This window comes from Triticum urartu, chromosome 5A (assembly GCF_056163025.1).
Source record: "Triticum urartu cultivar PI428250 chromosome 5A, HENAU_Tu73, whole genome shotgun sequence".
Taxonomy (NCBI): Eukaryota; Viridiplantae; Streptophyta; class Magnoliopsida; order Poales; family Poaceae; genus Triticum; species Triticum urartu.
This window is the reverse complement of record NC_141877.1, coordinates 15,305,517-15,320,023: the sequence shown is the minus strand read 5'-3', so window position 1 is coordinate 15,320,023 and position 14,507 is coordinate 15,305,517. Positions and strand designations below refer to the sequence as shown.

The 14,507-nt window shown below is 44.4% G+C and overlaps 1 protein-coding gene across 3 annotated transcripts; it reads left to right on the top strand.

The window, feature by feature from the left end:
- The first annotated feature begins 8,116 nt into the window (after positions 1 to 8,116).
- LOC125507030 (transcription factor bHLH27) lies at positions 8,117 to 12,208 on the top strand. 3 transcript variants are annotated; one of them, XM_048671729.2, is made up of 4 exons: positions 8,117 to 8,294; positions 8,445 to 9,101; positions 9,260 to 9,643; positions 10,898 to 11,239. In XM_048671729.2, the coding sequence occupies exons 2-4, from the start codon at positions 8,481 to 8,483 to the stop codon at positions 10,955 to 10,957; spliced, it is 1,065 nt and encodes a 354-aa protein (XP_048527686.1). In that variant the 5' UTR covers positions 8,117 to 8,294; positions 8,445 to 8,480; the 3' UTR covers positions 10,958 to 11,239. The 3 variants fall into 3 exon arrangements, with proteins under 3 accessions (XP_048527686.1, XP_048527684.1, XP_048527685.1); XM_048671727.2 differs by lacking the exon at positions 10,898 to 11,239 and adding an exon at positions 11,749 to 12,208 and having other exon boundaries at positions 8,118 to 8,294; XM_048671728.2 differs by lacking the exon at positions 10,898 to 11,239 and adding an exon at positions 11,749 to 12,208 and having other exon boundaries at positions 8,118 to 9,101.
- The last annotated feature ends 2,299 nt before the right edge of the window (positions 12,209 to 14,507 follow it).

Sequence of the window (14,507 nt, the reverse complement as noted above, 5' to 3'; positions counted from 1 at the left end):
CCTTTTGCTATCCTCCTAATGACGTTTTGCGAGGTTATCTTTAGTCAAGATCATTTTTTTGTGAATAAACCACATAAAAACTTTTATCTTTAGAGACACCTTAATTTTTCAGATGTGTTGCGACTTTGCGATTCAACCGGTGTTTATCAAGTCCATATACATTGACTTTACTGAAAATACCCCTGACACGGACAATCTCCAGTGTAGTGTCTCTGGCTCATCTGATAGGTTAGATCTTCATCAACCTACGCACGAGATATAGCCATCTATCCTATCTTTCGCCCAAGTGATCTTCTGAACTGAAATTTTAAGGGATCTGATCCTAGAATTGTACTAACGAAAGCTTCTTTCCATTATATAATATTGTAAAGGATAGGATATTGAATGGACCCTAGCCAAATATCCTCCCAAAACCTAGTAGAGTTGCCGTTCCTAACAATGAATTTGGTTCTATGGAAAAAGACTACCTTCGTGCGCATCAACCCTTTTCAAAATGGTGAATCATTCGGTTGTGCCATTATTTGTGCAAGGGTTTTGGAATGTAGGTACTTGTTACACAATAATTATACCCACACTCCCTTATTCTCCACCAAAGGTCTGTATGGGCATTTACTAAGTAGTCATTTGTTCTTTACCTCATGATTTCCAATCCCTAATCCCACTTGGTCTTTTGGCCCACATATTATATCCCACTTAGCCAACCAATATTTTGACTTCTTCCCATCATTTGGCCAGAAAAAAATTTATTAGCACGTACCAACCTCAAGATCCCAGAGCAAATCTCTTCTTTTTATCGAAGGACCGGTGTTTATTCATTCTTATCCGTCTGTACAGCATTGATTGATTTTTTTTGCCAAGGAAATAGTGAGTTTTATTCCACTGAAATGGTATCACAATTACTCCAACTTTTGGAAAAACCTATAAATTCTTGGATGGAGATCATACGGTGACCGATAGTCCCGCGTGTCAATTTAGAGTTAGGTAGTTTCCACAAAGGGATTAACAAATCTATAACATGCAACAGATAAAATATAGTTTGTGTGGTAACTTGGAAATCTTGTTTCTCAGATAATTTCTTAACAAATGCTTTGAGCATTTTTATTTGTTTTTACTTGCACGCCCTTCTCCATTTTCTTACCCCGGCCAGGCTAGTTCTCATATAGGACGGTTCAGTAGAAAAACAAATAGCTCCAATGCATGAGGTGCATGGCTAGTGACATCTTGCTACTTTAGTTTACTCTTGCCACCTGGTAATACTAGCAATCCAACCGACTAAAGCGTAATTAATTGTCAATGAACATTGTTAATTAAGATAGGTAGACCGCCCCTGCCCCTACGTCGCCCTCCCCCTAGGGCGACTCGGGCGGAGCCAAGAAACCTAGCCGCCACTGCTGCGAACTCCCTCCTCCTCTCCCTCCGCAGCCGCCGGGGGATGCCGCCGGGCTAATCCCCGGGGTCGACGGCGGTGGCGGGGGATCTCCTCTCTCACATGTCTTCGGGTTGGGGCGAGACCCCTAAGCGTGTGAAGGCGCGGCCGATCTGGGTTCTTCGGCGCGGCGGATGGCGGGCGGCCGGCCCGTCTTCGGACGGCGGCGTGGGCTGCGGGCGCAGTGGCTGGCCTTTTCGGGCGGCGGTGGCGGCCAACTAGGCTGCAGTGTCGTGCATGCCGCCTTCAGATCGGCGGCGGCGGCGTGGAGGGCCTGGTGGTCTCGTCGGCGGCACCTCCGGTCAGATCTGTTCTGACCGATGTGACCGGCGGTGGTGGTCATCTCTTCCGTCGGAGGTGGTCAGCCTGAGGCTGGGTGTTCGGATCTCCGGATTCGTGATCTAGTACTGGCCGCGAGTTGGGGAGACATAGTTGCCGGTGAAAACCGAGCCGACGGCGGGCGATGGCAGCATTCTACGCCGTTACCTTGATGAAGGCATCGTTGTGGGACTTATGCCGACCCACTCGTACTGCTCTGAGGAAAACCCTAGGATCTTGTCTTCCAGATCGGACGATGGCGGCACTATGGTGGCGTTTCTCTCTTGGGAATATCGTTTGTGGAGCAGTGTTGGTGGTCAGAGGCAGGAGGTGGAGCGACTTTGTCTTGCACGAAGCTTCGGTGGAGATGTCAGGTCATGCCTGGCCGACAGGTGTTATGCTTTGTCATGCCTGGTTGGCAGGTGCTACGCACGACAGATCATCCAGAGACTTCAAGTTGTATCGGCTGGTGGTACTTGGTGGCATGGTGCTGAGGTACCGGTGGCGACCGCGACGTGCTCAGCATTTTGCGCACAGGGTGGTGGTGCCGTTGTGCGCCGTGGTGGCGTTGACGGCAGTTAGACCGGGCAAGGATGATGCATCAGTACAGCTCTGAAGATGGAGTAGTGGCAGTTGGCAGCGGCGGCCTCTAAGAGCGCGCCGGACCGGTGTGTGCCCCATACCCGGCATATGGTTTGGTTGGGGTCTCAGGTCTTAGATGTTAGGCTTGTTGCGAGGTCTGTGGTATTAGGCCTAGACTATTAACATCTCTTCATCAGCTGGATATGAGTAGGGACAGTTGTCGCCTGGACGGTGGTTTTCAAATTTACTGTTGTATTTTTTGTTAGGTCTTTTATGAATAATTAATAATATGGCTGCATGCATCGCTCAGATGGAGAGGTGGGGTGATCCTCCTTCTCTAAAAAAAATTATGATTTGTCGGAGCGAACGACTATTGGCCCGAGGTCACGCACACGCAACGTATCAAACATATTCGTGTTGCTGCTTCGGTTGCCAGTTTAGACTATGCTAACTTGGTGTGTGATAAGTGCCATTACTTGATTAATTTTGCTTAGCCCGTCATGCACTCTCTAATCTCTGTACTTTAAGAGATTTGGAATGATACGGTGACGATTATGTATGTGCAGATCTCCTTCGTCCAGGATACTTTTCAGTCTCTATCTCACTACTAGAAATTGGACTTTGTTGCCTTTTGCTGGGAGGGCTTTTCCTTCCCAAGAGCATGCTAGCCAAAACATATATCGTTTTTTTGTTCGTTGTTATGTCACCTGTTTGGAATTGGTCGTATGCCTTCTTTTCCACAAAGAGAGAAGTGCAACTATTTGTCCCCCAAATTATCATGAAGCATGTTTTTGTCTCTGAACTTTTTCCTAACTTTTACCCTAAACTTTATAATACCTAAAATATTTGGTCCCTGATAGCGGTATTCCTTGATCAAATCTGGGTATGGCCTGTTATGTCATGGTTTTGGCTACGCCACCACTATGAGGTGCAAATCGACCTATACGTGTAATTGACAAATCTCTTCCGCCTTTCATCCCTCCACCAACGGCTGACAACTGATCCTATATATCGCCACTACTACAGGCCTACACCACAGTAGTGGTCATGGCTCTTACCACCAGAAGGGTGGATTCCGACGAGGTCCGATCTCGGACTCTAGGGTTCGTGGATGCGGGGGCATTGATGTAGAACCGGCAACCAACACGAGGATGGAAGAGGAGTACGGTGGTGTGCTTGTCGGCATCAGCCAGAGCTATGATTGGGAGGGTTCGACAGAAGCAGTAGCTCGTAAGAAAGGGGGAAAGGATAGAGACGTATTGAGTTGAAAGGGGGATAATCCGGAAACAAAGGAGAGTGAAATGGAGGGGAGAGGGGCACGCCAGTGTGGTGAAACGGCACATTAATTCCTCGAACGAATTAGCAATCATTATGGCATACAACTACAAAACAAGCGTGAGATGTAAAAATTGTTACACAAACGAATTGACTTGCTAGACATACACGCGCCTTATAGTATGTTTTTCACATGTTCCCATTACACCCTTGCGAAGCCAGCTTGGATGTACATTTTTGTTTTGAAACACCTCAACAGTGACACCGGCAACCATGACAGACCCCACCAGCTACGAAGCGCCGCACCGCTCCCATGTACACTCACTCCTGCACGCGGTGCTTGCGCGGGCCGGTCCCGCGCAGGCCATCTATACATGGACGATGGACCCAGGACCCGGTACACGTGAACGTGTCCGGCTGATGCATGCATGTCAAAGTCTGTCTCTATAGCTCAGGCAGGCTGCCTGTACACACGAGTGGAGTATGTTTCTTCACCCGGAAAATTGTGCACGACGCTGCTGCTGCGGGCGCCACATCACGTGCGCGCGCCCCACCTTTTCTCTCATCGACAACATATATTCATTAATCATGCATGCATGTGGCGGCAGTAGCACTGCGCCACTGTGATTTCCATTTTTCTGGTGCTGGCTTTCTTTCATCGACCAATCGACGCGATTCTGCTCATGTCTGCGCGTCACGATCGATCGATCCATCGGTGCTTAATGTCAACTTGGACGCTGGCCGGCCGGCCGATGATGTCTCCTTGTCTCAACATTTCAGCGCGCTAGCGTGCGTGCGTGCGTACGTGTCTGAACCCAGAAGTCACATTTGTTAACCGCGGCCGCAGTTTGCACAGCTCGCACGCACGTGATTCATGCTTTTGGGGGCACGTAGGTGCGTACGATCTGACGCGGACGTGCACCAATCACGTACCAGGGCATGCAGGTCCGCGCGCCAACTTATCGCGCGTGATTTCCTCGTGCCACATAGCAAGAGACTAACTAATTAGCCCAACTTTTCTCACTCCCATACCTTCACGCGTACATACTTAAGTGAGTGGTTGTAGTTTTGTTTTTGTCACTCCTACTATCAGTTGGAAGAAGATATGCCAACTTTGCGTGTTTCTGAGAAAACACCTAACGCACGTAGTAACCTTTTTTCTTCTTCCCGTGGACGAACCATTTTTTTCCGTTAAATCAGAAATGATTATAACCATCGTCCGATCCAAGTAACAAAAGGGAAAGAGGAAGGGAAGGAACAAGTTCAGGGCACTAACAGGGGCATTCAATGTAGAACAACCAGTGCTACCAAAGGGGCGAAAAACTATTAGGCTGGTCATAGTGGGGAGTAACTTAGACTAGTGTCATGCATATGACACTAGTCTAAGTTACTGCCTTCATAATGCAAAGTAACATACTAGTAGTATCATAGATGACTTCATTTATTAGCTCGTACACTCATCTTGTCTTGGAAAGCGTTATGTTACAGTAACATATTATGTTATCACCTCTCATTAATTACTTGCCACATAAGCAGAATTTTCTCGAAATGCGCTATGTTACTAGCTAAGTTACTCCCACTATGACTAGCCTTAGCGTTAGAAGCTTAGTGGAGCACTGGAGTTATATGACCAGAAACATGTATAATGTCCCCCGAAAACAAGCACAATATAATGGTTTTGTTTTCATTCATGCCATGTTTTTATTGTCGTTGCAACATGATATGGAAAGTTGAAAGAATGATGTCTTCCCAACCAAAAACCAATGTACATGCCCTACTTTGGAGATGCATGACTAGGTTTAATTTTGGCATAGTTTATAGGGCATGCATGTATGCATGATGAGCTAGATCAACAGTATCTCACCTGCACGCACCTAACCCAGGCCAAAACCATGAACAACACGCACCACTTGTAGCCTCGATCAATCAATGGGGACTGGAACGCGCGCGGTGACAAATGCACAGAAATGACACTTACATATATACATTTTCCACACTTGTACTTCTGCCCGATTCGGTCTACAAACTATCTGATGCATGTATGTAAGTTTCTAGTCCAAAAATATCCGTATAGGAGTATACAGAAATGGATCTAGATCTCTATCTGATGCATGCATGTGTGGTATTCTATCTTCTGACATAGTATGGCCAACATGCATGTCAAAAGATGTTGATGAATCATGTATGTGATGCCAATCTCGGCTTTAACTGCTCATCCGATATCGATTGGTCCATCTCATGGACCATGCATCCGACATGCACATCCATCTACATGCATCACATGGGACTTCCATATCCAATAAGGGAATGCCACCTGACACGTCACGCTTATACGCTGACTAGTTAAGTTACTAACAACGTGGTAATTAGTTTTGTTTAGAAACACAATATGAACCCGGCCCAGATGATCACAATACACACACTCATCCCAATGAACACACACAACCCAAACCCTATAAACACCTTCGGGTGATTGAGCCGGTAGATCTTGAGATTGACGAAACCATCGCATGCACCTCGCACTCGACGGGCGCACCATACCACACTGACACCTCGTCACTGACACCTTGTACTCGGTAGGCACACCACTCCACTGAAATAATATTGTCATACAACAGCCTGGATAAATTCAAGAAATATGCGAGCACCCATGTGAAGTCAAGACTTGATCCCGGAGTGGGCTGGTTCCTCCACAAGGAACCAAACCATTTAAGCTAGGTTTATTTTGCTAGTAATTAGTTGATTAATTGCAAAGCAATGGGGTAAAGGCGGGCCCGGTACTATGTATGTGTCTGCAAAGTTATTTCTAATGAGTGTGCTTGATCAATCAAGTGGTTCCAGTAATCGCCCTGTTCATGACGAAGAAGACGACTGGCCCCTAGGGACCTTGATGTATTTTCTTTATTTTCTAAGGGTGTTTGTACTTAAGTTGTATTAATAGATCTAAGATCTTTTTGCAACAAAAGTGGGTCCACCCATACATAAACATCTAAGTGACCTTGACCAATCAAGTGGCTCTAGCTCACAAAGTATGGCCATACATCAACATTTATATTCTCATGTATTTTGGAATCATTTATCTGGGTTTTGTTGTATTTTGAAAAACATTTGATAGGTCCTAACAATGATTTTAAAAAGAAGTAAACAATGACATCTTTCAAAATAACTATTACAAATTTTCTTTTTCTTATTTCTTTTCAACGACGACATGTTTAAAAGATCATTTTTATTTAACTTTTTAATTATTTTAGTTATAATACATTGTTTCGAAAAAGGTTACCAATATAACACAAAATTTAATTATTTCAATAAATTTCAGAAACATTTCATACATGTATCAAACATGTTTATTATTTCAATTTTTTACAAATGTTATTCATAATTATTCGCATAAGTTTCAATCATATTTTAATCAATTAAAGAAATGTTTTATATAGGTATCAACCATTTCACTATTTCAAAAGGGTTTGCAAATATCATTCATAAATGTTTACCACACACTTTTGGTGAGTCCAAGTGGGGACTTGGAGCATGTACTTGGATTCACCTAGTGATACAAAATGGTGCACACATTGTATTGTAAAATTGCTAAAATATTTCACCAACTTCATAATATTTGGTGGTTCCATTAGAAAATCCAGCTTCCGTGTGAACCCTAGAAATGGTCATTGATCGATCCTTTATTTATTTAAATATTTCCAAAAATTTCCTCGTTTGTAATATCACATATATAATTCCTAATCATTGACATGTATAATTTCAATCAATTTCAGGAATATCTCATACATGTACCAAGCACTTTATTGTATCAAAAATATGTGCAACTGTAGTTCATAAACACTGACAGCTTCACATGTATGTATTTGCATTCTCCAAATAGTACAAAATCATACACGCCATGCATTAAACCCAAGTTCGTACAAAGTTGAGTCACTTATTTTGAAACGGAGAAAGTAAAAAATAAAACTAAAACAGGTCACCAATCTCAAAGCATGTGTGGAGGGGAGATCGTGCACCGCCACGCAGCGGCCCCGTTCAAAAAAAAAACCGTGTTCCATGTGAACCCTAGAAATGGTCACTGATGGACCCTCCACGATTAACAACCTGTTAAGTAATGGCAGACTACATGTAGCGCGCACGCAGCTAGTTTGATTGAATATGCCAGGCGCTCAAAAGTTGACTATTGGAACGTGGAACCTGCATCGCTCAACACATGTGTCCAGCAGCATGTATTTTTTGGCCGGTGTCATACAAGAAAAGAAATCGAAATTGCACTGATGGCTGCAACTTGGACATTTACTTTTCAGGTTGGTAAAAGGGTGAAAATGATGAGATCTAGTGACACAGTTTTCACTGGAACAATATCTATATATGTACTACTAGTACGTGTTGGTAGATTTTTAACTGGGGCACGTACAGTTCCAAGAAAACAGTGGAACAGAACTGCAGACCTACACACACACACACACACATATTTAGTATTATCTGTGGGGTGCAATGTGAAATGCCCTCACAAGTATAATACTGGTAGCAGCAGCTAGCTAGCTGGTAGGACACACAACCAAAAACTATTCTTTTGGTATTTGTTCCCTCAATTCAGCTTTGCTTTCTCTCTCTCTCTCTCTAGCTAGGAGTTCCTCTCTCCCTCTCACTCTAGAGAGAGAGGGAGGAAGGAAGAGAGATCTGAGGCCAGGTATGTGAGGAGCAGTTCAATCGCATGGATATATTTGTGCTCGAGTTCATCATCTCGAGTCCAATCAAGCTGGGCTGCCATGCATGTGATTGATGTGTTGTTGATGATTCTTGGAGTAGAGTGAGTGTTAATTGATTTGTTCCTCCGCAGGATCGATCGATTGAGGGAGGAGGGAGGGAGTTAGGCATGGACGACTTCATGCAGTGGGCGATGAACACGCTGGACCAGCAGCAGTACCACGCCGCCGCCGCCGCCGCGGCTCCTCCCGTATACGGTGGTGCTGGCTCCAGCTCCGGTGGCAGCAGTGCTGGTGCCGCCTTCCCGTCGCTGCAGGCGCTCCGCGAGTCCACGGCGGCCGGCGGCGGCGTCAGGGACCTGAGGGTGCAGGTGGACCACCACCAGCCCAGCAGCTGGAGCACCAGCTCCGGCGACAGCCCCGGCGCCGCCATGGACCACGACGCGGCCGCCGCCGGACCCGGGTGGTCCCCGCACACAGCCCGCGCCAGGACCAAGACCACCAACAGCAGCAGGCCCATGAGCTGGAACTTCAGCGCCGCCGCCGCGTCCTCGCAGGCCGCGCAGCTGCCGGCTGACATCGACATCTCCCCGCGGCCGGCCCCTGCCCCCAGAGGCCATAGTACGCCCGCCGCTGGGAGGAGATCGGGGGGCAGCGCGCAGGGCTCAACGGCCGGGCCGTCAGCCTCTCCGGGGCCCGTGCAGGACCACATCATCGCCGAGCGCCGCCGCCGGGAGAAGATCAACCAGCGCTTCATCGAGCTCTCCACCGTCATCCCCAACCTCAAGAAGGTTTAATTTCTTGCTCTTCCTCTTGTTCCTCGGTTTCATTCCATGCTTCCTCTTCATGCTAATCACCTGCAGAGTAATTAATTATACTTCAGATTTAAGATTGTATGTGCAAGAATTAATTTCTATTTGCTCATCTGATTCTACACTGTGATGTGCAGATGGACAAGGCGACGATTCTCGGGGACGCGGTCAAGTACGTGAGGGAGCTGCAGGACAAGGTGAAGACCATGGAGGACGACGACAGCGCCGCCGCCACCACAACCACCACCATCCGCTCCGCCGTGCTCGTCAGCAAGAAGATCAAGGCCGCCGCCGACGACGAGGAGGACGAGGACGCCGGCGAGTCGAGCCACGGCGGGCTGCCGGAGATCGAGGTGCGGGTGTCGGACGAGAAGACCGTGCTGGTGCGCATCCACTGCAAGAACGCGAGGGGGCTGCTGGTGAGGGTGCTGGCGGAGGTGGAGGACCTCCGGCTCGCCATCACCCACACCAGCGTCATGCCCTTCCCGGCCGACACCGCCATCATCACCATCACCGCAAAGGCAAGCACCCAATTAACCAAGTTTCTGCTCATATTTCCCTACTTGCACAAATTACTATAGATAGAGTCAAGAGTGCAAATTGCACTGTCGTCGTAAGCCGACTAAGATTTTCTTACCATCTGATCTTCTAATCTTGATCATTAATTCCACCCTGCCACGTGAATCTAAACACCGAGACATGGGATGGCTCATGCCATCTACTCCTACTTAGATGTAGATATATAAGAAAATATCATGCGACTTAGATGTAGCAAAATTGCGTTTCACCTCATCCTCGTCCACTAATCTCACAATACGAGTAAATGACACATGCATGTGTGGGTCTGGAGAGGTGCTTAGCAAAATAAACATGTTTTAGCTTCTTGCCTTCTAGAGGGGGTGTAACATGCATGGGGTGTTAAGGATCTCTTCTTGATAAATTTTAGTAATTTTAAGTCTGCTCTGGTTTCCGCCTGTCTCTCCTTTATTTTCGACAAAGGGCAATATATTAATATCAAGATGATATGTTCATCAAATCTTGTAACATTATTGGTGCTTGAGGAGACATTGATCATCTAGTTCGCCTTCAGCCAATCGATAGTGTAACAAACAAAAAAGTGTGTGGGAATGGATAGTTCGAAGATGGACCGTTGATGCTTCTCCTAGGAACACTCATTAAGCACATGTGTAATACTATCTCCTTTCTGGTTTAAAAGTCTCACGTGTACCCCTAGATCGACAATATAACCAACATAACATGAGTTATATATATCGCAAACAATATATCATTAGAAACTTCAAATGTTATATTTTCTGATGGTATAATTTTTGGGGCATACAATTTGTATTACATTGGTAGAATTGTCAATTTAGGGATACACGTGGCCCTTTTAAATCGGAAAGGAGGGACGACCAACTTCTAGTATGTAAAGTGTAGATGCACTAAGAAAGTTGTCACTGATAATGGAGTTTGTAGGTTCAAGCAAGTCCCACGGAGATTAAACAGTAAGTGCAGGATGAGTGCATTCGTCCGGTTTTTTGAAGTGGCACGTGGTGGTGTTCCCGGTCTCCCATTGCACAAAAACCGTAATTTTACTATCCAGAAAATGTGTGTCTCAAAAAGGAGAAAAAACACCAACACGCTGAAATGACACAGCACTGAATCAACAGTATATATCACGAATCCCTATTGTTGGGTTATTTAGGCACCTCATGTAAGCCGCTTGTACATTTATCTCCGAACATCTCTATTCACTGTATTGTTTGTATGGGCAGGTACTTTACTCCATGCATGTGAACTCCATCATAGCTAGAAAGCTGTGTGACCGGATATAGAGATGTGAAAACCCCAAATGGCCATCCTTATTGATCTCTGGAAAAATAAAAGGCCACTATATATGTAGATATATGATCAACCAAGAATTAGTTCTTGAGTTTCATGTTTATGATTTAAAATTAAAAACTTGGAGATATGATGTGTGTGTGTGTGTGTGTGTGTGTGTGTGTGTGTGTGTGTGTGTGTGTGTGTGTGTGTGTGTGTGTGTGTGTGTGTGTGTGTGTGTGTGTGTGTTGAAAACAACTCACCAAGAGGTAGCTTGAGAAGTGATTGATCGATCAGCATGTTAGTTGTTGGACTCAAGCGTGCTATATCGGATAAGATCATAGTTAAGAGATCAGCCGGATATAACTTTTTCTTCTATACTTTTTTAATTAAATGTGTACTTTTCATGCAGTTGTGTCGTTGGATAGGTAATAAATCAATCAAATGGAATGATAAACTTTTTGGCACACACAATTCCTACTATTTTTTCCAGTGAGGTTGGGGAGAACAAACTGTAGCATCTCCTTCCGCTGTCTCAAAATGAAATTGCAGCATCTCATAATTTGATCTCAAATAAGGCTACACATTCACACAATTAACGTGTATTTAAACAATGTGAATCGCCTTTGCTGGGAAATGCTTGAGGTATATGTACACATGATATACGTGGCACATCACAAAATTACATGAGATACACTGTGGTATACATGCATGTATACATATGAATTATAACCCAAATACATATTTGGCATCTTTAATTAACTGATCAATATTAATTACCTGGTGCAACTTTGATTGATTTCAGGTGGAAGAGGGATTCAACTCAACAGTGGAGGAGATCGTGAGGCGGCTCAACTTGTCACTGCGCCAACATTACGGCGCCAATAATTCGGACGATCGAAATAGTGTCACCAAGAGAAGCTAGCTGCTCATGCAAGTCGATCAGCCCTTTCCTTGGATGACTTTATATTCTGAAAACTGAGAGAGAAATTCATGGTGAGGAATTGCTCGTTACGATTGTGTGCATGCATGCATCCATGATCAGCTTATAGATATATGTTGCACGCATGCGTGCATGCATGGAGACGAGGATTTCTCAGCCACAGGTTTGCAAGTTTTGGTTGCTAGCTAGCTACTTGCTGTTGCTCAATCCCGATCACACTGATGAAATAATGAGGGCGGTAACCAGGATACATATAATAAGATTTTTCTGCATGTAAGTATGGATTTTCAGTTAATTCTTCTATGCAGAAAAATTGGACGAATATATATGTCACATATGCATTATCTCAGTCCTGTCACGTTGAACTGTCTGCATCAATTAACCAATCATGAATTTTAGGTCTGATCTTCGCAGCTAATTCCATATATGTATGACAAGTCCCAGCATCTCATCTAGTAGTACCATTATTATTTTCCAAAATATCCCATAATATCCTGCTTTGAAATATTTTGGTTAGTGTAGTGCACGCATGAGATGATCATATCCCGGTATACATGCATGCATATCTTCTCTCTGACTCGTGCGTGAGTCATCCATGCAAGAATAGTATTATCTAGCTCCTCTGCGTCATCTCATTGGCCCTCTTAATTTATTTAATAGATATTGCGTGATTTGCACAGCCTTAAAGATACAGATATGATCAATCCGAGATTGAGATCGAGTTCATTATTGGGTAGAGAAAGCGGTTGAGATATGCAGTGCAAAGTTGGCACAGTTCTGTCTGCATAAAATGCAACATGTCTTTAGTTGGTAGGGCAAGCCAAGAAGATCTCTGTGATCTGCACATATATGTATGTACATACTCAACATGCACATAGTATATACCCGTTAATACAGACAGATGATCGGCTTGTTCCCCATCATGGAGTATATCATGCATGATACTATGATTAAACAACGCGTTATCGATGATCTCGAGTGATTTGATCAGTGCTTTCTTGGCCATGTTATTTGATTGGATTAGTTTAGATGGGAAGCAGCTAATTAATCTAGGAGGATGAATGATCACACTATCTTTTGGTCATTGCCAGACAAGTACTACCCAACCAAACACAACACAGAAGAACATATTATAAAAAGATTGCAGCTGAGATCAGTGAGAGACAGCCCGGCATATCTCAGGGAACTCTTGGTTTATGCATGCATGCCTAGGTGAGGTGAGGTGAGGTGAGCTTTAGTTCAGCTCAAGGCAATGCAAAAGAGCGAGGTACTATATTGTATTGTGTTTGTTTACCATAACCAGCAATTGTGCCATGTGCATCCATGCATGGATGAAAAGGCTTCAATAATTGCCTCATGGTGCAGCATATTTTATTGCCAAAGCAAAAGTTTTTTTTTAAATGGTTCTTGTTGCAAAGGTTTTCGGAGGCTTGTAACCAGCAGTGTCCCATTTTCTGGGTGTTGAGGTCTGGTTGGCTGCATGCATGCATGCTGACTGTAAAAGGCAGCACGTTTGCCTGCTCATCGTTGTCTTTTCAAAAGCTTTGTGTTGAGAAGGATGGATGATGCAGTTGCACTCGGTTCAAAAAAAAAAATGATGCAGTTGCACTGGCCGGCAGTGGAACTAGCCGTGACTATTAAGCCTCCGATCGATTATACCTAATTCACATTAACTATGATATATGCTGCTGTTGTTGGATCGTACTGCCGGTCCATACCGAACAGACAGACAGGAGTAACTCTTGCTCGTGCATATGCATGAATGCACGCATCGGTTCGTGATGGATGTGACTAAAACAGTGATCGATGCTCCATTCCCAGCCATGCATGTTTCTTTCTCACCTTTGTTTATAACAAGAAGACTATGCCGATCGATCCATCCATCTCGAACTGATCCAACAAGCATCTCAGTTGCTGTCGCCCGCGGATAAACGTCGTCGGTGTGCATGCCGCCATTAATAACAAACGCCCTTGAAGATCGCAACCACATGCGCACTGTTCTTCAGCCCCACCCCAGAGAAGAAGCTAGGTACCTAGGTACCTCAAAGATAACATTGTTTTTTAGGAGGGGAAGTATCTACTCACGAGTTCATATGCTCTAGATGAACAGTAAAAACAAAATAAAGTAAAATTTTAATATATTTTGAATTTTTCTATGACGAACTTTAAGGAACATTTGGAATGCCTACAAAATTTCATCATGAAATCATATTGATGGAAGTCATGGAAATAATAACAAATTTGAAACTCTGAAAATGGTACTTCCAAACGCATTTTGGAACTCTAATTACGTTTTTTTGCCAGGACTTTCACCAATGTGATTTCATGATAAAACTTTGCAAACACTCCAAACATTTCTTAAAGTTAAAAAATCGTTTATTTGTTTTTTCCTCTATTTTTATGATTTTATTGTCCGCGCATGGAGCATTTGAGCTTGACCTGAGAAAGGTACTTCCGTCGTTGTACCTCTCTTTCTCTTTCCTTTTCCTTTGTTGGAGAAACATATGCCAGCATTGGATTGAAAAGAACAGTGCCTTACAGTATGTCATGCATTCTTATAATTAATTGGTACCGCTACTGGTGTCTAACGATGAAAATATCAGGTGCTCTCCCGGAAAATA

Coding starts and splice junctions, on each gene's coding strand:
- LOC125507030 (XM_048671727.2), top strand. CDS start 8,481: ATGGACGACTTCATGCAGTGGGCGATGAACACGCTGGACCAGCAGCAG. Junction 9,102..9,259: donor TCATCCCCAACCTCAAGAAG/GTTTAATTTCTT, acceptor TGTGATGTGCAG/ATGGACAAGGCGACGATTCT. Junction 9,644..11,748: donor TCATCACCATCACCGCAAAG/GCAAGCACCCAA, acceptor GATTGATTTCAG/GTGGAAGAGGGATTCAACTC.